This window comes from Rissa tridactyla, chromosome 4 (assembly GCF_028500815.1).
Source record: "Rissa tridactyla isolate bRisTri1 chromosome 4, bRisTri1.patW.cur.20221130, whole genome shotgun sequence".
Classification (NCBI taxonomy): Eukaryota; Metazoa; Chordata; class Aves; order Charadriiformes; family Laridae; genus Rissa; species Rissa tridactyla.
In genome coordinates, this window is record NC_071469.1 from 12,048,549 (window position 1) to 12,073,787 (window position 25,239).

Here is a 25,239-nt window from a genome sequence, read left to right on the forward strand (position 1 = left end):
CATTTTTTTGTAGAAAAAAAGATATATTGCTACTATAGCATTACCATTAATTAAAAAAAATACTGAGTAATTATGAAAGTTATCTGAATAGGGGTGAGGGTTAGATATAGGCATCTACAGTGTCAGCACCCATATTTATTTCTTGAATTCTAAATTTCCTTCTGTTCCGTGAGAGTTAGGAAAATAGTTGTATCATTCACGTCTAGTTTATGCTGTGGCATATAGCTAGGGTTAGGGTTGGTGGCAGAGTAGGAGTTGGGAACCAAATTTCTTTCTGAAGTACGCTTAAAGTTAGGAAAAAGTGATGTTGGTGGGCCAGAAGCTGATGTATTTAGTGCAGGGACTGTCTCCCTGATTTCAGCTTGATGTTTGAGATAATTTTGCAAATTGGAAATTTCAGTAGTCTATTTTTATCTCTGTATGCTGCAACACTTTAAGTTTGAAAGGGAGCAAATGGCAGCATTGACTAATTATTTCCATTTTTCAGAGTGAGGATTAGTGACCTGGTTATATTTTGGGTTGTAATTAAGTCTTGGTAGTCTAAAACTGCATTACCCAAGTTAATTGTTGGTTGCCACAAAGCCACTAGATTTTGGAAAGAGAAGGTTCCTAAGAGCCTGGGCCTCAGATTTTGAAACAGCATGATTAGTTAACAGGCCAGTGGCTTTTTTGTTTTTCTGTTTTCTGTAGGGATCATTTCTCTACAGATATTCTAAATTATTTTTAGAGTTGTGATTGGGATAAAAGCTTGAGAAATTAAATCTGAAGAGCTCTTTTTTGTTTGTTTTCAAGGTTCATAAGAAGAGGACTGGTGTTAAAAGGAATATACCATTCTGTCTCTTTTTCTGTAGCGCCTGATCACCAGACAGTTGCTATTAGGGTTAATGTCAGGTTTTTTTTAGAGCTTGGGACTCTGAAGTTCTCTGTATGTGTTTTACTGCTGGGTCAGCCCTCCCAGCTAAGTCACATGCTGATGTTGATCAAGACAGACTTTTTTGCTTGCTTTATAATGGGGATTGTTGTGGAAAAGGTTATAACATTAGGGCTAGGACAAGCATTAGAATTTGAGTTTGTGGAAGAGGTTTTGAAAAGCCGAAGGAAATGATGAATCCAGGCATGAATTAATAAGGCTGATATTTATCTTGGTTTGGATAGAGAGTGCTGCCTAATGTCTGATTATGATTAGAGTCGTGGTTGTCGTTACGTTTATGGCTAAGAAATACAAAGCTTTGAGAGAGGAAACTTTATTTAAATCTCAAGGCTTGAAGCTAAGAATAAGGCCAGTATTGATACCTAATGCATATTTTCCCTTTAATGTTAAGATTTGTCCTGTCTGTTATTGAATTTAGAGTTAGGTTTGGAGTTGAAAATCTTGTAGAGATGAGTTCATGGTTTTGATTTTATTCACTGCCTGACTTCAGTCTCTGGGTTGTCCACACTTCTTACCTACTGGCGCACTTCTAGACTTCCTTTCTAAGCATATCAATTTGTTTTCCTCAAAGGAGGCTTCTGTACACAGCTGACAGGACTGATCAGTTAATCACACATGTTTGCAAACCACATCGCCTCTTCATCCCCTCTATCCGACAATTCTCTCGTGTTCTCTGAACTGATCTTACACTGCTGAACACCTTTATACGTGCCCATGGGTATGCAATCCACATCTTTGGCCTCACACTCTAAAAAGACCTTCCAGCTATCTGTGCTCGTTAATTTAGCTCTTGACTTTCAGAAAATCCTGTCTCAGCATTGCACAGGTCATATATAGGGCTTTGTGATGAACAGGGCCAAGAACTTTGCAGTCGGTTCATAGTTAGGTTGCTGTGCATGGGTTAGCTCAGAATAGTGCAAAGAAGAGCTAGTGCATACCAATTGGCCAGAAGTCTCTGAAGTGTCAGCAGAAAGGATTTTTTTGAATTATTTCCAGAAATCAGAAGACTCTCCTGAGGTGATTCTGAAAAGCTGTTTAATTACAGGGCTTTCTCCTATGTTTGAAACTCCATCCATAAAGCTCAGCTAGCTGCCCTGGTAAAAAATTGTCTTTTGTATATAGTGTGTACCAGAGACTCCCTAGACTTAATATTTTAAAAATTTATATCAAAAATTACTTGTATCTCTGAAGGCTTTTTGGAATGTACCCTCCTTGAAACATTGTGCAACATTATTGAAATCAGTAGTGTTAGATTACCTACAAGGAAGAATTTAGTCCAGGTGTTTCTCTTCAGTATCTTCACTGCAACAAGTATCTTTAACTTTGCATATTTCCTTGCTCAGCTATGTATGATTTTTTTGCGAAGAAAAGAAAGTAATCACACCATCTTTTTCTCAGGGAAGACTTGCTTGATTTCTTTTTCTTTTTCTTTATTTTAGCTGCAGAATTCCCTGAAAAGTGATTTGTGCCTTGATCAAGGGCCAGACACGGAGAATATCCCAATCATGTATATCTGCCATGGAATGACACCACAGGTTAGTCTGTCTAATGATCTCTGGTATTGCAGCTGCTCTTCGTAGACTGTGTGGGAGGAACCATTTTGTACCTGCTATTGTTTTCCTGCAACAATACCTCCATAAGCTGGTTAGTAGCTCTTCTGTAGAAACCTAGAACGTTATTTCTGCCATAAATTGTGAATCACTGGTATATTAGCACTTTGACAGTGAAGTTTGTTTATTCGTTTTGAAAGAATTTAAGGAATACAGGAGTCAGCACTGACCCAGATTTCTTGATAAAAGCTTTCATTTCTGATCTTTAGCTGTGCATGTCATATAAATGAAACAATGCATTTTAAAACATTTTACATACATACATATGTATACTCACAGTTTATTTATACATTATCTGAAGCAACATCTTTTTTACTTGATATACTGTCTCATTTTCACAAATCTGCAATGTACCTTCACACCATACAGCTGTGTCAAATTCCAAACCCTGTTCTTGTGAAAGCCCTTCTTCTAAAGCTCCTTTTTTTCTTTCTGTGCCGTTGTCCTGTTACCCTAGTGTGTGCCAAAGACTCAAATTACCCAAACCTTTCTATTTTCTTACACAACAGCTGGATTTTTTAACTTGGCAAACAAGAAGGTTAAGACATTTTATCTCCCCAGGTGGCTAAGTGTATGGGCGTAGGTGAAAGTGTTTCTAAGCAAATCTTGATAGTAAAAATAATGTTACATGCTCTAGAACGTGTTTGTCAAAGACAAATGTGAAGATTATCTTACTCTAAAAAGTAACATAAGCAAAAGTGAGACGTAAAGGAAATGGATGTATTTGTGGGAGTGATTGGAGAAACTGAAAATCCCTCCAGTTTGAATCATCTTTTTCTCTGGCTGCTTTTTCAATTTGCTTTCTCAAAAGGACCCTACTGTGCTCCACTTAAGTTATGGAATGTGGTTTTACCCATGGAATTGTCAGTTACGTGATTTGACTATACAGCAAGTGAATCCTCCTGATATCTCAGAAATAAACATAGAGCAACGAGGTAGTCTTGTCCTCTGTGCCTGGATCTCATAGTGAACTGGAAGCCTGAGCTTGGTGAAGTGCAGATAAGATTCTGTACTTCCTTCCCAAGTGACACATGCTGCAACTGTGTTCTGTGCCGGCTTCCTTCGCTGAGGGCCTTTAATATTGATCACTAGTGGCATCATGCTTGAGTAAATTATGAATGATGAAGACAAAAATATCTGAAAATCCCATCCATCAGACTGGCTCACTGCATGGGCTGTGGCTTGTCTGTCACATAATTATGTGGTAACCACTGTTTGCCTCCAGGAGGTTTTTAAGCTAATCCTCAGTCTTCACTGAGGAACTGTGTAATTCACCTGTGAGCCAGAGCCATTATTCTTCATCTTCTGGGAGGGCACCATAACTCTCTTCTGGCACATCATCTGTGATAGCACCACACTAAAGGCATGGTTGTAAATTCCAATTAGAAATTTTAATTATAGTTAAGAAACTAACAGCAATAAGAAAAGTCACTTTAATTAGCACAGTTGAATATTCACCAGATCAAGAACTACCTTTGTATATCAGCTGAAGTTCTGTATAAGCGAGATAGCAGCAAATAAATGACAGAGGGAAAAGAGCCAAGGGAAACTTTCATTGACAAGATTCTGCTCCTTTTATAATTACAGTGTTGTGTCTCCTTCCCATTCCTATGTATTTAATTTTATAACTAACGATGTTAAAAACAACCCCCAAAAGGCCCATACAAGTAAGATCCCAGTAGCGAGCAAGAACTTTCTTTAAAAGAGGAGTAGACTTTCTCTGTGTTAGGGATTATGCTATTGAGAGGGAAAGCACCAACAAACATTACTCGGCATACTTCTTCGAGATCTTCATTGCACATCTGGCTTCTCTTGCTTAAGCAGACTGCAGCCATGTACAGTCCCACTAGGATATTGGAAATATTTGAATAAATACTCCTTTTAATCTTATTGAACTTGCCAGTAACCACAAAAGATATTGGTGAGATGCTAATTTTATTCTAGCAGTGGTGAAATGCTGTATGAAGGGGGTTATTTTGCCCACGTGGCAGTCCTTATCGAAATAGTCAAAAAGATTAGTCCCCTGATTGAGGACTGCATGTGTGCCCGAGGGTTTTGGTGATGCCATTCTTAGCTCCGGTGCAAAGTTTTACTGCTGCAGCTACACCGTCTACAGTTCTAGAGCTGCCACCGTGGGGGGCTTTGCACAATTGCATCTAGATGTGTATTAATATATCTGGCTGCCAGGAACCATTCCCTCATACGCAGTTTAAGTTGCTGTTCTTAGTTGCTGCTATGGCCTGTCTTCTAAATCGGGTAGTTTCCCTTTTTTTTTTCCCCACTAATCTCCTTCAGATGTTTTGGGGTTTTCATCTTTTTACATGGGAAATGGCTTAGATGAAGTGTGTGACATCAAATAATAGTTTCAGAATTGTCCATACGGCTACTGTTTCCTTTTAGCGTATTTTATACAAGACGGAAATCACTGCAGTCAACAGAAAGGAAACTGCATACCTGACGTTAAAAATCCATGCTCCATTTTTTGCAGACGATATCAAGAACATCGTGTGTAGCTTCACAATTGCCCCTTTCACGCAACAAAGCTGTAGAAAATTACAAGGAAATATCCTCAAATATTGCAAAGAAATGATCAGAAATAATTTTCCCTGCAGTGCCTGAGTTTCATTTTAAGTAGACATCAGAATGAGTGATGGTAAGATTTCTGTGATCAGATTCCCCAACCTTTCAGCAATATACTCCGTATGTCTACTGTAACTAACATTAGCATATTCATAGTTCATTTCTGCAAGTATCTTAGAGTGCTTTATAACTGTGTTTATTTTGTAGTACTGTTCTACAAGTAGAGAAACTGATGCAAATCTTGGTTGTAGTAAGATGGAATGGAAAATCAGAACATAATCCGTCTGTTTCCTCAGTCCTCTGGTATTACTAATGAGAAGGAATTTCTCACAGCAGGGTATTTGGCTTGGCCTGAAAAGGCAAAGGGCACTCGAAAAATTAGAGTCCACGGTTAGGTATGTTTTGTTCCCTCCTTCTGTCTTCAGAGAGTCCTTCCCAGGGTAGCTGTATTTTGTTCTGGTCCCCAGAAGCCTGGACGCGTCAGGAGTTACGATACCATCCACTGAGTAGTGCAACTTGCATGTTCAACCAGTGAAAATAACCAAATGCCTGGCGATCTTGCAGTTGAAGGGAAGAATCGCTATTACTTTATCTTTAGGAAGAACGATTTCATTACAAAATGTTGCCCAGGTAATTACAGATTTTGTTGAGAACTTCTTTGTCTTTCTAAGTGGTAGCATCTGAATGGCATAACTTTTCTAAGTTGCTCATCCTCCCCCTGCTCTGCTGCTGGAGTGTATTGCTTCTGAAGCATCACATCCTTCCATTTCTGCCTTTGGTCACTATCTGTCCAAACCCAACGCTGCCGTTACTACCCCCATCTGTACAGCAACACGCAGTATCTTGGCATAACTCCCCAGACCTGGTCAGCACGAATGTCACTATCACACCTGAGCATCTATTACTTCTCGTAGCCACCCTGGGTACTGGGCAGCTATTACACGTGCATGAAGTAAGGCCATGAGGTGGTTTTGGTACCTTTGGTGTGCTGGTGGTCAACCGTTTGGAAGGGGCTTTTAGTGTATGTCTCAGCCTGTCATATCAAGCCTCTTCTGCTGTGCAGTGCTGCTGCTGCTTAGAACAGCTGAACGGAACTGACTTCTGCAACTATTAAAATAGCTCACATAGTAGATAGAACATGGTAAAACAGTTAACAGTCATTAAAATAGTTTCCTACTACATTGTTCAGTGGTGGTAGAAATCACATTGCTTTAGTTGCATGAGAACAGCTCAGAGGCAAAGCACAACAGCCCCCAGTTGTTCTTGGCCAAAGAGACTACACTGGAGGCATCTGGGGGTGTGAGGAAGCAGCACCCTTTCAGTGTGAAAACAGAGGGAAATGGGAAAATTGGGAGGTGAGGTAGACTGGCAGTAAGCTAGAGAAATGGAAAGAAGGGAGGAGAGAAGAATAGTATTGTCAGAACAGTACAAAACATAAAGTTCATGGGAGGTTGTGCAGTTTTTGCTGGTTTGGGTTTTTTTTAAGTGGTTCGTGCAGAAAAAAATGAAGTATTGTTTTAATTCTTGAACTTGTTGAAGCAAAGCTACAATTCAGTTATATTCTTAGGCTTTAAAAGGTCCATCTCCAGCAGTGTCCCCATATTCAGTGGAAAAGATGGCTGCTTGTGGCTGCAGTAAGTACATGTCCCCAGCCTGATTGCGTTCTCTTCTTAATTCTGGGTGGTGTTAAGACTGCGGTTCAGTCAGGCCTGTAATCTTGAAGGCAGGCTGGTGACAGTCTGTCACTTGCATGAAAACTACTCCTGAGTGATAATTTAGAAGATTCTTTGTTGAGAATGAAACACCACATTATTAGAGACTTTACAACTATTGTATAATAAACAAGTACCATCAGTCAATTTTAAGTATGGATTTACCTTGAAAAGTGCTTGTGATTGAGGGGATAATGGGCAGTTCTGTGTTCCCTTGTTCAATAGCTTCCGGCTCATATATTTCTCAATTTATAAGCAGTTAAACCATGAAGCTCATCCAGGGGTGTGAAAGTCAATAAAAAACAGTTAGATTTTGCAGAATTCAAGTTGAAGACCAGGGTCAGAAGACTAGATTGGGAGCATTACTAGAAAAGAAATGCAGGTGAGAAGTGACACCCGTTCATATCCTTTCATATTCTTGCAAGAGATTGCAGAACTGACCCTCCAAAACCGATGACTACAGCCCTGTCTGGTGTGAATTACTGCACCTCTGCTGACGGCAATGAGAGGAAGTCGTGCCAACAAGCAGAGCTGTGCCAGTTTACACTGTGTGAGACTCTGACCCGAAAGCTACATCTTGTATTCTAAGCACAGTGTGTGCAGTACGGGAAACAGCACTTACAAGAACTCCCATGAAGTTCTAAAAACTCTGTATGATTCATGAGTGCTGATTTTTAAATGTTATTTATCTATATTCCCATAAAAACTACTTTTTCTTCAAAGTAAGTTGTTAGCATGGTGGTTTTTCATACACAGATATTTGTTAATTTGTAAACAAGAACATATATGAGTAAAAATAGCTATCACTGAAGGCATTTATATTCCAGTGAAAAAGTACAGGGTTGATCACAAACACTGTATAGTTATCAGTCCAACTTCCAAAAACTAGGAGAGGGAACAATTCAGAGATGTTCAGCAAAAAATTATCAAAAGAATTAAAATAGATTTGCGAGTAATTTAAAAAAATAAAAGAAAAATAAATTTGTCAGTTTATTTTAAATGAATAATTTAGACATCTCTAGAGCAAAGTTAGTTTGATCTTCAGGCTATTGAGATATTACAAATATAATTATCTGAAAATTGAGTTTTAAGAGAGCCTAAATTTGAGTAAGTCTGTTCCAATATTAAAAATTTTCTTTAGATTCCTCCGCCTAATGAAATTCACGTTGTATTAGACAATCCTCAATGCCAGGAAGGCTGGGAGAAGAACCATGTGCTTTGTCAGAAGGAGTGTGAAGGGAATTTCCAAGCAAGAAAGAGTAGCCCCCTTAGGAGTGGCTTTCTGCGCATGTGAAGTATGCTGACCAAGAAGCGTTATATACCATTTTATAAGGAGAAATTAATAGATAGCGTGTGATTGTGTCCTTTACTACAGGTTAGGCTTTCCTTGACACCTTTCTGTTTGCTTTTAAAAAATATAAATCATGCAAATACTGAATATTGCGCTGCCAACAGAGTGCCACTATATTGCTGTCCTGTAAAGTTTTAGATAAAGGAGTTTCTGAAGCTCAGGAACAGCGTATAGCTGTAACAACTCAGATCCTGAGCCTGGCTTATGGATGAATACGTATTCTTTTTCTCCTACAGCTGAAAACTAAACTTACAGTGAAATTGTAATTATTTTAGGCCAAAAATAGTGTTCTAGGAAGCTACTATGAAATACATACATTTCAGAAAACCAGAGTTCTTTTGTTATTTAGAAGTAGGACCCTGTTCTTAAGCATGTGTGTAAAACACAGTAAGCATTGCAAACCAAGGCTCTGTGCAAGGCAATAGTTAGACAGAAGGCTCCACATCCAGCAGCCGCTTCAGTGGTTCTCGGGGAATAAGGAAGAACAGAACAAAACCTGCTGATGTGGATCAATGATTGACCCTTCAAACTTGAAAAATCACTGCCCTGATGATGAGATGTCTACAATAAACATTGTCAGGGAGTCTTTTTTAAGCAATAAAAAGAAGCGCAGCAGCTGTTTTAACAGCTGTCACTCACATGCAAACTTAGGGTTGATGTTCATGCTTGTCTTCAAGGTAAACGTTAGACACATTCAACGTCTGTCTGTAACAGTCTGATCTGACATCTGCCCTGTGTGGTACCATTTCTTTCTAAGGACCTGCTGAGGCATTGGTCAGAATTTAGCAATTACCTGGTTTATGATAATTATTTTATGTGTGCAGACACATACAGAGTGCTGTACGGAAAATGACCTGTACAAAACATTCAATTGCATCTTGGTCCAGATGCTTTGCAGTGAAAAAGTCTCGGGGTGTGGTAGAGAGGGCAGCCATTCCTCTCTTTGTACAGCCACAGCAAGTGCGACGTTATTCATACAAAGTGAAGCGGCTGCATCCAGAGTTGCGGCTTCGCTGGTTGGCCCGATTCTCGCAGAAGAGCGGACATCACCCAGTCCCTGGCGCTGGTGAGCAGTTCCGACTGTGCGGGGTGCTGCGCTGGGCCCTGCCTGGTTTGTGGTGTGGCTGCTGAGATTCTGTCAGCGCTGCAGCCTTTCTCCTCGCAGCCTTTCTCTGCAGACGCTGCAGACCAGCGTCCCTGCAGAAGGGTCTGTGCTTCTCCTCGCCTCCTGCCGGAGCCCGCCTCTGACAGAGCCCAGAGTCAGGCTCATCGTTTCTAGTTTTGGTACAAATTTTTTTAACGAACCATTTGCTACAATTATATTATTTCTGTACTTGCTATGGTTTGATTCAAGAGGCTTTCTGTTGCCACAGATCATATGGCCAGTTACCCAGTATTCTGTATTGCTTACCTCATTCAGATTCAGTATCTATTGCCGGGTAGGAGAGATTCTCTTAAACTGAAGAGAGTTGTTCATTCCCAGGTGAAGATCAGTGGTGTTGAATTATTAGCTTGTAAACTACAAGTATGTATCTGATCCCTTGGTCCATTGTCTGAGCATAAACTAGGGAGTGATTTGTAGACTGTTTTTCAGCTGACCGTAGGTCTTTATGATCGTAGGACCAGAGACAACAATGTCTCTTCATTTTATGGAAGTATCAGACACCATGAACTACATTCTCCGTTCACAGGGTTTAAAGACACTTGAATTCAAAAGAATGAGCACAAGAGGTCCTCCTTTGGGTTTCAGACCTAGGACAGAACAGGCCTTTTGCGTGTTCCACTTCACTGATTAAAAACAAAAGCAATGAAAAAAAGCTGTAGAACTACATTATTCTGGATCAGAGGAAGTATCTTCTACATCCCCAAAATAACTGAATGGATATTGCTGCTTATTTGTTTTTGTGTTTGAAACTATGTAGTGTAAAAAACATTGTGTATGCCTGCGAGAATTGAAAGAACTGATCGCTTGGAATTGAAACTCCAACCATAGTGAAATGAAATAGTTGAAAAGCTATCATTTTTTTCCGAAGAGTAACATTGATTTGCTCATTTAGGAGCATACAGCATTTATGTGCTCTTGGAGAAGTGGTTCTGTTTTGAAGAAATTTTTTCTTTGTTTCAATAGGATGGCCTAGGATTAAAAGACTTACAAATGCCTTAGATGCTTTTGAAATCTATATTCTCACCTAGTGTACAGGATCACGGCTGAAGGTGAGCGTGAATAATGAAAAAGGAAAATATTACTATAGAACTATAAGCTGAAATCTTGACATTCAGGGTCCAGGACCTAAACTGCAGTTAAAAAGCAAGAATTCAAAAATTAATTCAATTCTTTTGAGTGCTGTGAATATTTAGGACCAGAAGGAAGAACATTAAGAACTTGAATTACTTGAAAACTTGGAGCCAAAGCGGCTCTAAGGCAATAAAGGTCTTTTTTAATTAATAGTGGCTAATCAATAAACATTTTCTTGACTGAGAAAGGGCTGCTTGTTTTATGCAGGTAGATGCAGCAGAAGAGTCAAAGGTAATTTGGCCAGTGCCGCCGATGACTGCTGTGTTTGAAAAACCAAACCACAAAATACAACAGGAATGAATAAAAGCAGTTGTCTGTAATACGCCATTATCTGTTCAATCATCCATTCTTCTAAATAAAATGGAAATGCTAATCCTGGAGAATGGATAAAGGTTCTTATAAGATAGCTGTACTATTTAATATTTTGCAGTAGAGATACTGGTGCAATTTTACATACATTACAAGATGTACTGAAAAGATACAGAAGCATGAGTTGACCTTTAATGGGAGGAAAGATTGCAAATGCTGATCACAAGCTATGTCAGAAGGATACTCAGAAAGTGCTATCAAAGACACACAGTTAGAAAGCTTTTGCCTAGTAAAGCAGAATTTCCATAGAGATAATAGAAACTTCAGCTGGCAAAAATTCTGATGTCATTTACCTAGACTTGATAAACTCAGCTTTCATCACATTACTGCAGAAAAGAATAATGCATCACCTCAGCAAAAAATAGTAGTAAGCAAACTTGTGGAGGGCATGGAGAAGTACACTGGGGACCACAGAGAGAGCTTGTGCACAGAAACAACAGGATTAATAACACCTCTGTTCTCCTCTGTTGTATCGTACAGCTGACAGAGCTGGGGGTTTTCAGTTTGCTGGGGTTTTTTGTTTTGTTTTGTTTTAAGAAAAATTCATTAGTTGATACCACTGTACATTATAGAAGGTTCTTCCCATAATTTTTTTAATAATTTATGAAGTATTTCCACTTTGTGTTTTGTGTATCATGTTATCATTACCTTGCATGTTTTCCACATTGCTTTAATTTTTCTACTTGCCTCTCGGCCCTTGGCTTATCCTCTTCATCTTGAATTCTGTTGCCTTTCTATATGACTAAATCCTGCTTTGGCATCACTATAGTCTGTCTTGGTTATCTCGTCTGCTGTTGGTATGTCTGTTATTGATAAAGGAGGAGAGAGACTTACATCTGCTGTCTCTATAGTTTGACTGGAAACTATTCAGCATTTTATTAAATAGGTGAGGCAGATGCAGGAGAAGAGGGTAAGTGGAATATCAAAGGAGTTGGGTTTCAGGCTATTTGAAGTTAACATCTTCTTTTGATTTCTTCGCATTTTATAGCATTCAAATCGTGGTTACTCAGCTTGTGATGGTCACTGTAAGAACTTTCCTCCCTAGTTCACGTTTTTAAGGCAATTGCCCCAAATATCTGTAGTAAAAAAACTGCATTGAAAATGTTAACTGAAACAAACTGTTGTGAGCGAGTGCAGTGCCTAAGAATTTAAAATTATCAGAGCATTTCAAGCTCTCATGTAGTGTTTTAATTTAGAAGAGATTAGAGTTGTTAGCTTGAATATTATACAATAGTTCAAAACTGATCCCATCTGGGAAATAAAAATGCACATACATTTCCAGGCATTTTTTTGTTGTGTTAGAGTATGTAATTTTTGGTATGGATAGTTTTGGCTGAAAGGATTTCAACAAGTTAAAACATCAAAATATTTGGAAACGTGAAGGTGAAATATTGCTGTGCTTCTAGATGATAAGCCTGGCACTGGATTTTGGATTCAGATTCTGTGCTTTTCCCATTGAACACTAAGCCGATTAGACGTAAGACTGCCTTTCAGACTTGGTTCAGTTCAGGGGTGTAGGCTTACAGTAGTCTATTACATACACCCAGTGAGCTGGTGCCAAAGGGCTTTGGAGCTAAGACCCCCAAGATATACTGGCTGTTGTGTTTTTGAAGCTACTGCTGACTTTTGCAATGGTTGGCTGGTACCCTGATCTTGGAGCCTGAAGTTGTTCCACTCAGAAATCTCACTCAAGCACTTTGAAAATGAGCACTACTTGTATGGAGTGATGAGTGTTGTTCCCTCACCGTGGGTACTAGACCCTCTGAAAGTAATAAAGGGATACCACAGAGGGACCAAATATCTTCAGAAAGGAATATGGCTTCTAGCTCTATTCACTGGCATGAGACCATCAGCTGTGTTGTACCGCCAAGGCTGCAAACACCTGGTGATCTCTTCAGCAGAGAAGTGCTGGCCTTGGGACAGCACATCAGTGCTGCGCTGCGTGGTGCTGGCACCTGGCGGGGTCCTGCAGAGCACCCAGCTTTGGGCGTCTGTTAGCAGGCTGTAGGTGCGGTACGCTCTGGCTTCCCTGGGGTGGAGCTGGCTTTACTCCACGGAGAGGTGGCTTTTGATGTCCGGACAGCACAACTCCTCTTAGGTCTTGTTTGTGCTAGAGCATTGTTGTCAACAGCAAAGCAGTTGAGAACTGCTAGAAGCCATACGTCCTGTCCACACGTGAAAGTGGTAGCTGTCTCTGGCCTTGGACGTGATGTGACTGGTGAAAAGTGTGCTCCATCTTATTCAGTTATATCTTAATCATTTCAGTGGCACTTCACAAGCGTCCATGTATTTTATTTTTTTTTCTCATAAGAAAAATGTATTAAGTGGCTATTCTGAGGCCACAGAGTCACAGTACCCGGATATTCCATATGCTACCTTAGTGTTGAGTTGAAATATTTTTTAAAACTGAAGTTAACTTCCCATTTTCTATTAACAGTCTTTCTCTGCCAGGTAGAATAGGTGTAAAAATGTCCATAGTTCAGTCGATTTTAATCTCAAAAATATCTAGTACAATCAGAAAAGAAGGACAGGGCTTTCCTTTGCTAAGTTGAAAATGTTTTTTAATTAATGCTTTTGGAGAAATAAAACAGCTGTGTTGGGTACCTGCAGTGTCTCATAATCTAATACTATTTGAGCATTTCACATTTAGTAAGTGCATTAATTCGAAATAGATCAGAGTTGCATAGTATGTAGCAATTACCAGAGTTATCCATATTTTAAAGGTGTCTTCTCATTGCAAATTGGCATTTCAATCAGCAGTTTTTAAAACCAATCGTCACTTACAATATAAATTCAGCATAAAACCAACATAGTTATTAGAACACATGTATAGCACTTGAAGATTGATGTTGTAGTAATTGTCGGATGGTTGTCAATTTAAACATTCTTTTGATTGATGTTATACTATCATCTCATTTGTTACTTCATCAGAGTTAAAGTTCTGAAGGTCAGATTTCTGTTTCTCAAATTCTTGAGAGTATGTGATTAACTGTTAGAGAAGGTAGTTAATACAGTAGATGGAAGATTCACTTTATAATTTCTTTAGTTTTATTGATAATTTTATTATGTCATGCCATTAATTGAAGTCATCCACTGGCTCATTTAGAATTCATGGCCCAAACTCAGTCCCCATGAAAGCGTATTTAACTCCCTCTGTAATTACGTGAGCCATATTACTTTCACAGCGTTCATTTAAATTCTGATCAGCAATTCTGTTTCAGCTTAGTTTCTCGCTGCTATTGTTCACCACTTGCAGAGTAGGGTTATTTGCAGAAATGTTTATAGAATGATTGTGTCCACAGTGTGTTTTCTCTGAACAAGGGATTTTTTTAACTCTTGCTCATTAACCATCATTTGTCCAATCAGGAAGCAGAGAAAATATCAGAAATTATTTGTTCATATAAAATCTTGATTGAATATTTATGAGTAACTGTGAAAAAAAAAAAATTGCATTGATTTATAAGGCAAGAAAAGAGCTATGTTTGTCAGATAATGTATTTGAAATCAGCAATCAAACTAGCTCTTAGCAAGAGTTGATTCAATCTAAACCTAGTTATATTTACAGAGTAGAGGTATTTTCCCCAAAAGAAAATATGGGATACTAGAGACTTTAATTTGGCATTGTTTCAAGAACCAATGGGTAGAAATAAAAGCCAGTTGGATGCAAATTAGGAATAAAGTGTATATAGCTGTGAGAGCAGATGAATAGCTGTCATAAGAAGCAGTGACAGTAACAACTGGTCATCAAAGCTGACACTATTCTGGAAACTCTAACTTAATGCAGTACAAGTTATTGGACTTAGAGGTAAGCAGGTGGAAGTATATAGCCCGTGGCATATGGAAGATCAAAGTAAAAAAAACTAGTGGTCCTCTTTGGCTCTTAAATCTACTAACATGCCAACTAAGTGGCAATCACAGCTAATACTTCTTTGAATTTTGATTCAATTTAGAATGTACAGAAATGACACCAAATGTTAAAGAACAGTGATACACCTTTAAAGAAATTTTTGTAACATAAAGAAACTTATAGCTTTTAAAAAAGTTGCTTAAAAGTTTCTTTAATTATTTGCCTTCCTGTTTCTTTTTGGTTTGGGTTTTGTTGTGTTTTTTTTCTTTCTTTTAAAGTGTGATTAAACAAATTCAACAGGGATAGCTCTGCTATGCCAAGCCTATCTGCTCAGCTGGCTGTCCATAAAGGCTTAGAGCAATCAAGTGGAAAAAGCCGATGAATACATTTAAGTCATTCAGATGTTACTACAATATTAACTTTGTATTTGTTTAGCAGGGAACTGCACGTACAGTGAACATTGGAGCTTTGTTGCTCTTGCTGTGTTAAAGATGTAGTGATTTATTCAGCATCCATATTCCATTCAGCATTTATTTTTAGTGCTTTCAAACTCTGAAATTAGCCTTAACATTGTGAGGTTTACATTGACTGACGCACTAATGGCATCAATTTTGGAAGGAAAAAATAGCAGTACCGCTTATGAACTCACAAGTTTTGTTAAAATAACATGAAGTTTAAATAAAAATCTGGAGACAACAGAGACAGGTTACCACATTAAACCTGGAATTTCTATAGATCATGCTGCTTTGCGTTTAGAATAGAGGTCTGTCACCAAAGGGTAGGGACAGGACTCAGGATGTAAGGAGGAGATCATGCCGATGATGGTAAGTCAGAGCTGTGAATGTCAACTCGATTTTGGGTTTTAGTCAACTCCTCTATTTTATATTAACGCATAACCAAATCCTTATATTTTTCATTTGTCCTCAAATGTGTTCAAATGAGGAAATCTCCCATTGTTCAAATAGAAATTACTAAATACCACTGCATTAGCGTAGTAGGTTGTGATAAAAAGGTTTCCTTTGTTTATGTGCCTGCACATTAACGTATATGAAAAGGCGTGCTTAGCAGCAGTTGTGCCTGCCTGAAGTTCAAATCTTACAAAATGGAAGAACTTTTTATCCAGGTTTGTGAACTAAAAGCTGGAAAGCTAGATCAGTGATGTGAACACATCGCTTTCACTTCTCTGATGTGAAAACGGATGGGTCTGCATGGACTCAGATTTTTTTCTGCCCTGTCTTCAAAACATTTTTCTTCCCTTCAGTGACTACAAGCACAAAATTATAATAAATCTCTACAGTCAGATCTGAACGGGTCAGATTGCGCTCGACACCGTATCGGGATCAGGTACATTATTCTGGTTCAGTGTCTCAGATGAGGATGTAGCCTGTCACCTCAGCTTTCCCATTCATTCATCTCCCAAGTTGTTCTTTGAATGTTGCAGGAATAAAATTTTCTGGTACCTGCTTTTAAGGCCGATGTGGTTTGGTTCACATGGAAAGGGCTCTGTTAGTTTGAAGCAGACCATGAGATTTCATTCGGAATTTCCAAGAAGTTGGTAGCAAAATTTTTAACTCTTCAGGTTTCTTTGCTACTGTGAGTCTGACAAGTAGAAGTCACGGAGTGAGTTGTACTAGAGATTCTCTGACAGATTGCTCTCCTGTGATTCTGGTTATCAGGATAACAACAGCGCTTTTGGAAAGGAGCATGCCGAAGGAAATAGCCTGTAGTTAGCTGTAGTTCTGTCCTGCAGATGCGTACCAAGGAAGGATCTGGAACAGCAGTTTGTTGACTGAAAATCCAACATTTTACTCCAGTCTGGTTTTGTTTGGGGGAAAAGCTAAGTATAATTCATGTGGCTTTGAATTAAATTTAGCTCTGTAAATGCTCTTTTGTGGTTTTGCTACACTTAATTTATGTCACAGACCAACATAATATGTATAATGCAGAGAAACCCACTCAGTGAAATAGGTTTCCCCATGTAGTAGTCTTATTGCAAGCAGAGGTTCAGTGTAGGAGAAATGTCCCTTTACCCTGAAGCAGCGTGAGGCCAGCAGGGCTCTACCACAGAACGGTAAGGTGTCCAAAACCCACGGCAGGAGACTGCAGAGCCCGTGATCTCCGGTCACCTGCTCCACTGGGGTACTGCCACCCCTGTGCTCCTAGGGAGGATCTGGTCCTAGAGGGGGCATGTGGGGACCCAGATTTGTGCTTTGGGGAGAATCAGCTGTGCAAAATAGTACAAAACACTTAAGTAGTTTATTGTACAATGTAATAAGCCTTAGTCTTTTTGTTCATACGCAAATTAGGAGGCTGCTAACAGCAGTAACTGTTGTTGTTTTAGAACAATCAAAAGGATGTTGTAAAATGATTTTACTTAAAAGAGCCCTGAAAGAAGTTTTTTATTTATGTTGCAAATATTCAGTGACTTATGAGTGACTGATGTGCCTAGTTTTTGTATTAATTCTAAACAGCAAGGCAGAAGGCTTTTTTTCTTTAGGTCTGTGTCCTGCAGATATGTTAGAGGATAATCTACTTCAGATAATAAAATAAAGGCTCCTAAAACAGGCAGAAAATGCAGGGGAAAATCTGTGACATAATCTGCCTTCCGTGATGAAAGCAGCTTAGCCTCACAGCCTAGTGATACCTCGGCAGCCCGGAGCTTAGCATAGCTATTTTAGCTATTCACTGTTGTACTTGAAGGTCATTTAAACAACCTGGGTTTAGAGTTGCTGGTTTTACTGTGCTGCCTCACCCACCCGATGAGCTGTTACTCAGAAAAGCTGAGTCTCTTCTACTTGGCCTGTGGGTACCTGTAAGGCCTAACTAATTTATATGTGAGCCTTCACAGTATGATGGAAGGCCCCAGAAATCAAGCCCTAATGAATGAAAACGGGGGGGAGGTATCGTACTATTTGCACACTTAAGCAACGTGCCTTTGCATATCACAGTATTTACTGTTCCATTTCTTGCCAATGTTTACAGCCTGACTTGTGCAAGGGGCGCAATACGAAGTTGGCAGTGTTCTTTGTCATAGACGAAATGAAGCTCACTTGGTCAAGCACAGTAAGGCTTCCCACACAGCTGGGACAGTTGAATTGGCATTAATGAAAGCAATTTTCTGCTTTTTAAACAGCTTTATTTATTTATTTATTTGTTGCTAGACAGTCTTTTTAAGACTGAAGTGTTCATGGTAAAAAATCTTTGCTAATGCTACTTCTAATGTCCCTCCTCATTTCACGGAATCACGGAATCACGGAATCTTCAGAGTTGGAAGGGACCTCTAGAGATCATCTAGTCCAACTCCCCTGCTAGAGCAGGGTTGCCTAAAGCACATCCCTCAGGGCTGCATCCAGGCGGGTCTTGAAAATCTCCAGAGAAGGGGACTCCACCACCTGCCTGGGCAGCCTGTTCCAGTGCTCTGTCACCCTCACCGTAAAGAAGTTTTTCCGTGTATTTGAACGGAACTTCCTATGTTCTAGCTTGTGCCCATTGCCCCTTGTCCTGTCACTGGGAACCACTGAAAAGAGCCTGGCTCCGTCCTCCTTAAACCCACCCTTTAGGTACTTGTAAACATTAATCAGGTCCCCCCTCAACCTTCTCTTCTCCAGGCTAAAGAGTCCCAGCTCTTTCAGCCTTTCCTCATAAGGGAGGTGCTCCAGTCCCATCTTTCCCATCTTTCCATCATTTCCATCTTTCCTTTTAAAAATGTCATTAGCACTAAAAGTACATTCAGGGATGAAAATGTATCAGGTGATACTTTTCTTTGCCCTTTTCCTGGGGACCAGAAGAGCAGAAGAAAGGAGGAATCTCTGGGATGTGAGCACAGTATTCCAGCCTGAGACACGTTTTGATTTTCTTTGTAGAGCTTTGTGAACTTTGCAATTTATTCATGAACACAGGCAGGATCAAAGCTGTGGTTTTTGCATGAGGTCATAGTATACAGACTCCTCATTTAAATTCCAGATGCTGACTTTTTTCTCTGAGTGTCATTTGCTGTCGCCCTGCAAACAGTGGAGCCACTACTTCACAACATTTGGTGGGCAGGAAAAGTGCCATTTCTATTAAGGTACATTTATTTCTCCATTTGCTTTGGAAGGCTTAAAAACGTTTCAGGAAAGAAATTTTGGGTTAGGATACAATTGGGTTGGATAAAATTTCATGAGCTTCTGACAGTCTCTACAGAGAGACCAACAATAAAGATTGAAACAAATCAGTTGAAGTGATAGACTTTGTCACTTGAAATACACCCTCTACAGCTAAGGGAAAATGAATTTACTTTTTGTAGGCTATTGTATTTAAGGATTTGCTTTGATTTTGATGCTGCCCATTTAAAATATCAGAAATTCTTTTCCTCAGCTCAATGGGCTTAACTTTGTTTAAGAGGGGAAATACTACCGAACGTGTCAGGGTGGGAACGCTGAGTAACTTCCCTTCGTTCTCCACGGGACTGAGAGGTGCACCACTCGGCACCTTTCACCCCTGTCCACTCAATAACCACACCAAAGTCCCTCACCTACTAAAGCAAGTAGCACAAACTTAAAGTGAAATGTAAGTGATGCTTTGACCTTTTATAAGAAGAGAAAAGCTCAACTATGGATGACAGAAATGGCCAACAAAAAATGGTAGAGGTGCTCTCTGCTCTTTGTTTTCTCTGGTGGCTATCAGTCAGTCATGTCTGCATCATCAGTACTCTAACTCACTCATCCTCCATTAATATACTGTTGTGAAGTTGGCTGTTAAGTCACATAAGTCATTTGAAGAAAAGGAAATCACAGCATAGACATCAGATGTCTGAAAATTTATTCATATTATCAGAAGTGCCACTGGTTCTTTCAAATACTAAATGTATGGCTGCTAAGCCTGGCAGAGATTTCATTTGTTATAGAGTAGTTTAATAAAATAATGCTACTGAGCATGAAAGTTGGCCATATGTAGTATTTGCCTGTTCTGTAATTATAGACTGTATATGACATGAAAACCTGAGGCAAAACCTCTGCAAACTTTAATAGTCTCTGGGTTTTACTCTGAAAAAAGACTAATTCTAACCTGGGAAAGGACTACAGAAGCATCCACTGGGTAGCTCAAGTGGCAGAGCTTGGTAAGAGAACCACTTACCACTGAAATTGCAACACTAAGCGTTCTGTATATGGAAATGCACAATATACCTGCAAGTAATAAGCCTTCAAGATGGAGTTCTCAGATGGCAGTATGTCACAATCTCAGCTGTACAATTCCCGAAGCCACGTGAGACTAAAACCTGAAGAAAATTGCCTAGGGTAGTGCCGTACATCTGTGCCGAGTTTCTCTTGCACTTCTGTCTTTAAACAAAGTAAAATTCTTTTCCTTGTTTTGGTGTTTATTTTGAGGTCCTCTGCTGCACTGCAGAGGTTTTTCTAACTAGTCACTGTACTCCAAAGAGCTAGTGCTGCTCTCCTCATGGATCACCACATTGCATTCCTAACTAATTCACGAGTTTAATAATACGCATAGTAAGACTTTTACAGTATAATGATTATACACCAAGCACCGAGAGGTTAGGAAGTCAAGTGGGAGGTTAGAACTGCTGCTGCGGGAAACACTGCTAATAGGACTAGGTGAAACCTTCAGAGCTTCCCTTTTGTCACTGGTGCCAGAGAGTCATGACAGACTGTGGGATGTCCTAGGCTATTACTTCAACTTTAATTTGCATATTAATTTCAGCGTGTTTAGTCCATTGTAATTTAAGTCTCTAAGTGGGTTTTTTATAGCTTGGCTTGAGCCACTCTGCTAGCCTAGACTAAATCTAACGGCAGGTAGCCCACCTTCCCATAAAACCTGGGGGGATTTAAAAAATCTTGGTATGAAGCACCTTTCACTGTTTTACATTCAGTGAGTCCTACCGGATCTTTAGCTTCCAGCGTCACCTCAGTCTCGACAAGATGTTCCACCTGTGTTCTGACTGCAGCCTTTGTAGAGTCAAATCGGCGTATGTTTTCATTTAGGACAGTGTATTGATGCTTCTTGTTGTATATCATCTATAAACTGTATCACATGCAAAGAAAGAGGGGGAAAGACTCCCTTGGATCCTGACAGTTCATCTGATTTCGGTGGAATTACATCAGACTTATTTTAGGTTTGCTGTGAATGACTGAAGCCCCATTTTTCTTGCTATGGGATTTACTCCTTTGCGTGTTGTAGAAGCAGGACTACAAAATCACCACGTTTGCTGAGACTTTTTAAGACGTTACGAGCAGTTTGGTTTGCATTTCAGTTTGTTCTTCTCTCAAAGGTGCTTGCAAGAAGGTCGCTTTATAAACTTAAGTTTGACTGATGAACTCTTGTGAGTGTTTTGTTTTGCTGGGAAAAATAAGTATGTTCCTGCTGGTAGCGTAAACAAACAAAAGATAATCCGACTTTCACTAACCAGCTGAGGTTGAAATGTGCTGCCTTTTTATTTTCCCTTTCTGTACATAATGCCTCACTTTTAATGTCAGTATTTTATTGTCTTCAGCACCAAAATAACTAATTTTTGGACAATTTTTCCTGTAGTTTGCATATGTTGGTGTCAATGTGGTACCTCTGGAAACCTTAAATCAAATGTATGCATGATCCTAAGAAGAACGGGTGAGATCTGGCTCATCTAAAATTAGAAACAGGTTGTGATTGCTTTCAGTGGAGGCAGTAGGCAGAGGGACTAAGTAATGTCTTTAAGGAGCTGGGAGTTCTTCTCAAAGGTGTCCATGTAACTACCTTACTTTGTCTCCTTCACAAAATGCCGGAAGTGCACAGCACTTGTGGAAGCCAAGAGGAATTAAGGACCTCTGTATCCGTAGTGATTGCTCACTACCATCCAGGATTAAAGACGACTGGACTTCATTTAAAAAAAAAAAAAACAACTCCCAAACCCTTGAGATCAAGATGTTAGTAGAGTACCTTAATTAAGAAGGTGTGGCACTTGCTTGTAACTTGCCTGACTTGACTTATTAGTTGCAGACACAAAATTTTATCAAATTCAGTGCAGAAAATGGTAAAATAGTAGAAATAACACAATTTATTTTAACAAACATTCAGAAGGTTATACCACTAGGAAAAACACGTACATTTTTTCTGAGAAGTGGTGAGCTACCTGAATCATCCCTGGCACCATATTATTTTATCGTTAGGCTTATTATTGTAGTTGTGGGCATCCCAGTAATGACCCAGAAATCTATTATATTAAGTGCTCTACAGCCTCATAATAAAAAGTACGTCCTTGATTTGAAGAGCTAAATTCTACAAAGAGAATATTGGGAAGAGGAGATTGTGGCAGTGGGGAGAAGGGAATGCCGTGAGGTACTGACATAGCATTCTTGGGTAATGCTTTTGGTACATCAGCAAAATTATTGTTTGATAGATAAATATCTTATAATCTTTGAGACATCTGAGCAAGAGGGAAATGCCGTGGAACGTGCAGAGGAAGATAAGTCCCTTGGTAGATGCCAGCTGTACTTCTCCTAGCATCCAGGAATATTTCCTTGTAAAATGTGACCAATGAAGGTTAGCATCCTGATGTAATTAGGAGCTGGAAGATAACCTGTTTATACTTGCTAGGCTGATAAGTGAAAAGAGGAGGGGCTGAGAAGGGCTTTGAAAATAAAGACAAACCGTTTATGCAGCATGTAAAACACAAGTGCGAGGATGTTGCCTTCCTGAAAGGCAACCTGAAAACCAAATTTTCAGAAGCATTCAGGATGGATTTGAAGAGGGCATGAGTGTTGGTATCAGTGAGGAAGCCAGCAAGGGTCAACTTTGAGTGGAAAAGGTGTATTTTAGAGATTCTGCAGGGGAAAAAAAAAAGGCTGTATAACAAGATTTGATGACTTTGGAAGAGGTTCGAGATGAAGATGTGCGTTATAGAAATGCACGATTACCTGGATGTGACAGTAATGTGAAGCGCTTGGGTCTAGCTGTGAAAAGGTAAAAAGTCTGCTTTTAAACCTGTTGATGCTCAGCCACCAAAAGCTTATACACAGCTGGCAATGAAATAGCTCAGATTTTAATTTGGCCAGGAGGAGTCAACTCTGGTGTCAAGGATGGACCAGAGCATCAGCATATGGGGACAATGGCTGAGTTGTTTGCAGGTGGGTATGTGTTGAAGGAGAAGAAAACAGGGTAAGACAGACGTGGGGTTCTGTAGGAATCCACAAAGAAAACCGTGAAGGGTAAAGAGGGATTTGTGGGAGAGGGGAAAAGGAAAATTCAGACAGGCAAAGTCACAGGAGCCATAAGACAGCATGCTTTTGAAAAAAAGGACAGTTGTCTCTGCCAGAATGGTTCTGATTTTTATTTTTTTACTACCTTTTATTTTTTTGCCTTGGAAGAGTTGTAGAGATCTTGTGTAGGGATAAGAGCAAAACCAAGAGAACCTTTAGGAAGTGAATCAAGTAAAATTTTAATTTATCCAGGTCTTGTTAATTCTGTAGTTACCAGCATTAGGAGAACTGTGGAATTAAGTACTGAAAGCATATGTAAAAACAACGACTGACAGTTCCATTCAATTTAAAAAGTGGAGCTTAAGTAAGAGGATTTCTCTTTGCTTGTTTTAAATAAAACTAAAGCAGAATACCAAAGTAGGCAACAGCAGAATTAGATATTCCGCTGCAATATAGGTTCATGAATTTAAATTTAAAAGTTTGCCATTGAGTTCCTCTCTGTTTTCTATTAAAATAATACGATAACATTTTTGTGTCTTTAAGCCTGCATTTATAGCATCACACTATATTATTTAAAGTTTATGAGCACCTTGGCTTTATTGCTATCAAGTATTCTTGCTTTAGAATTCAAAAGTTAATTAGTGCACGGGCATGAAGAAGAGCAAGTAGGTCAGATCATCAGTATGCTGGTGGGTTAATTCAGTACATACAAATCTAAATACTGAAGTGAAATAGTGAGTAGTTTCCTTCTTACACACTTTACAATTTAAGTCTAAATTGTGGTGTTGGTCAGCCCATCAGTAAGACAGGTTTCATAGTGAATAGATCCTCAGCATGGATATGGTTACAGTTGTTCTAAAGTTGTATCACCAGGCTGCACCAGCTGAAAACCTACCTCAGAAAAATAACATGAATCTTGTAAGGGTTGACCTGTGGCACAGGGGTAACTTTCTGTAATTCTCAGCCTTATGCTTGTACTTCTTCAGCAGTACTTTTTTTAGGGCAGCATGGGACACAGTGATGCTGTTGATGGTGGCTACAGAACAATACAGCCCCCCCCCCCCCCCTTCTCCTCTCTGTCCCTACAAGAATAGGAAATGGAAATACACTTGATTTTTATCTAGTGATGTTTTTGTTTGTGTTACTCATAATGAACGTGGATTCTGTTGAGTTTTCTTATCGGGGTTGGAAAGTTCTTTCGTTCAGATGTGTTTATGTAACAAGAACCGCTGGAATAAAAGTCAGGAACAATATAAATAGCCAAGTAACAGCAATGTTAGTGAAGTCTGGATTTACTGGAATCCACCAGACTGTGCTCTTTAGCTGGAGTTGTAGTCAAGTGTGAATCTGCCGTGAGACTTGGGACCTAATATGTTAATATATTACTCCTGACAATAAGTGACTTCATGGATTAATATGAAGAAAAATACGGTTCAAAGATGGAATAAAGTAGTGGTGAATCAGGTTTCTTATCCCTCATAGTTATTATGCCAAAAGCAGGGTAGCAAATAAATACTGCTGGTGGTGAGCATTAAGTTTGCTCATTATAAATGCAGAGTCATGTACCAGTCTCCAGCGTGATTTCACCTGGGAACACTGCCATAAGGATTACAAATGGCTTTCAGCCTGAAAATTGGTGTGTATTGCTTTAAACTTCCAGTGGGGAGTTGGCAATTTATCCTTCAGATAATCATCTTGTGTTAAGTTGAACATCTTACTGTAACTTTTTGCTACATGATAAACCAGCTCCTATGAATAATTTACCGCAACTGGCAACCCACTTGAGCTCCAAAGCCTTTATCAACTCTGGTGGCTTTTCAAAGCTTAATAATAAACTTGGAGCCAAAAATCTCATTGCGCTTAAAGTCAGTGGAATTTCAGTGTTAATTGCTATGGGAATCGCTATTTGACCTTTTAGGGCAAACATCTTGTGAATAGAAACTCCATTACATCATTGTGAGGACAAAGGCATGTATTTGTGTCCAGGTAAGCAGAGCTCATTGACCTTCCCTTGTACTCTGCAGCGTCACATTTTTTTGGTGCAGGTTTTATTTCATGTAGTTGTTTGAAATATTTTCACTGGGAAAAAAAAGCTGTCTGAATTACCTGGGCCTTCACTGCTCTCATGGCAGATTTAGGATGTGTTCTGTGCTGCACCACTGCAACGCAGCACGAGATTTGAGTATCCCACCAAAATTATCGTTCTAGCCCTCCAGGAAACCTGCCGTGGCAATCGAGTTGGTAATTTTGTAGAAAGACCAGTGACACCTTTCCGTTTGCCAGGCCCTGACTGCCTTGGCTGAGCTGTACCAGTGGTGTCTGTCCCAAGCTCTGGGCCCGTTCTGGCTGGCTGGGCTGAGCTCGCTGCCATC

At 39.5% G+C, this 25,239-nt stretch overlaps 1 protein-coding gene and 1 long non-coding RNA gene across 11 annotated transcripts in view; one reads left to right on the plus strand and one right to left on the minus strand.

Moving 5' to 3' along the window:
- Positions 1 to 25,239, plus strand: part of GALNT18 (polypeptide N-acetylgalactosaminyltransferase 18) — a 342,505-nt gene that overhangs the window by 292,464 nt on the left and 24,802 nt on the right. For all 9 annotated transcript variants that reach the window (XR_008466254.1, XM_054200443.1, XM_054200438.1 and 6 more), the window contains one exon: positions 2,371 to 2,466. Coding sequence is in view for 8 of the 9 variants with exons in the window: in XM_054200443.1 (XP_054056418.1) it covers positions 2,371 to 2,466 (96 nt within the window). In the remaining variant the exon portion in view is untranslated. The remainder of the gene's footprint in view (positions 1 to 2,370; positions 2,467 to 25,239) is intronic.
- LOC128909150 (uncharacterized) overlaps positions 4,595 to 25,239 on the minus strand; it is a 36,407-nt gene continuing 15,762 nt past the window's right edge. For both annotated transcript variants that reach the window (XR_008466262.1, XR_008466261.1), the window contains one exon: positions 4,595 to 5,084. This is a non-coding gene — a long non-coding RNA (uncharacterized LOC128909150). The remainder of the gene's footprint in view (positions 5,085 to 25,239) is intronic.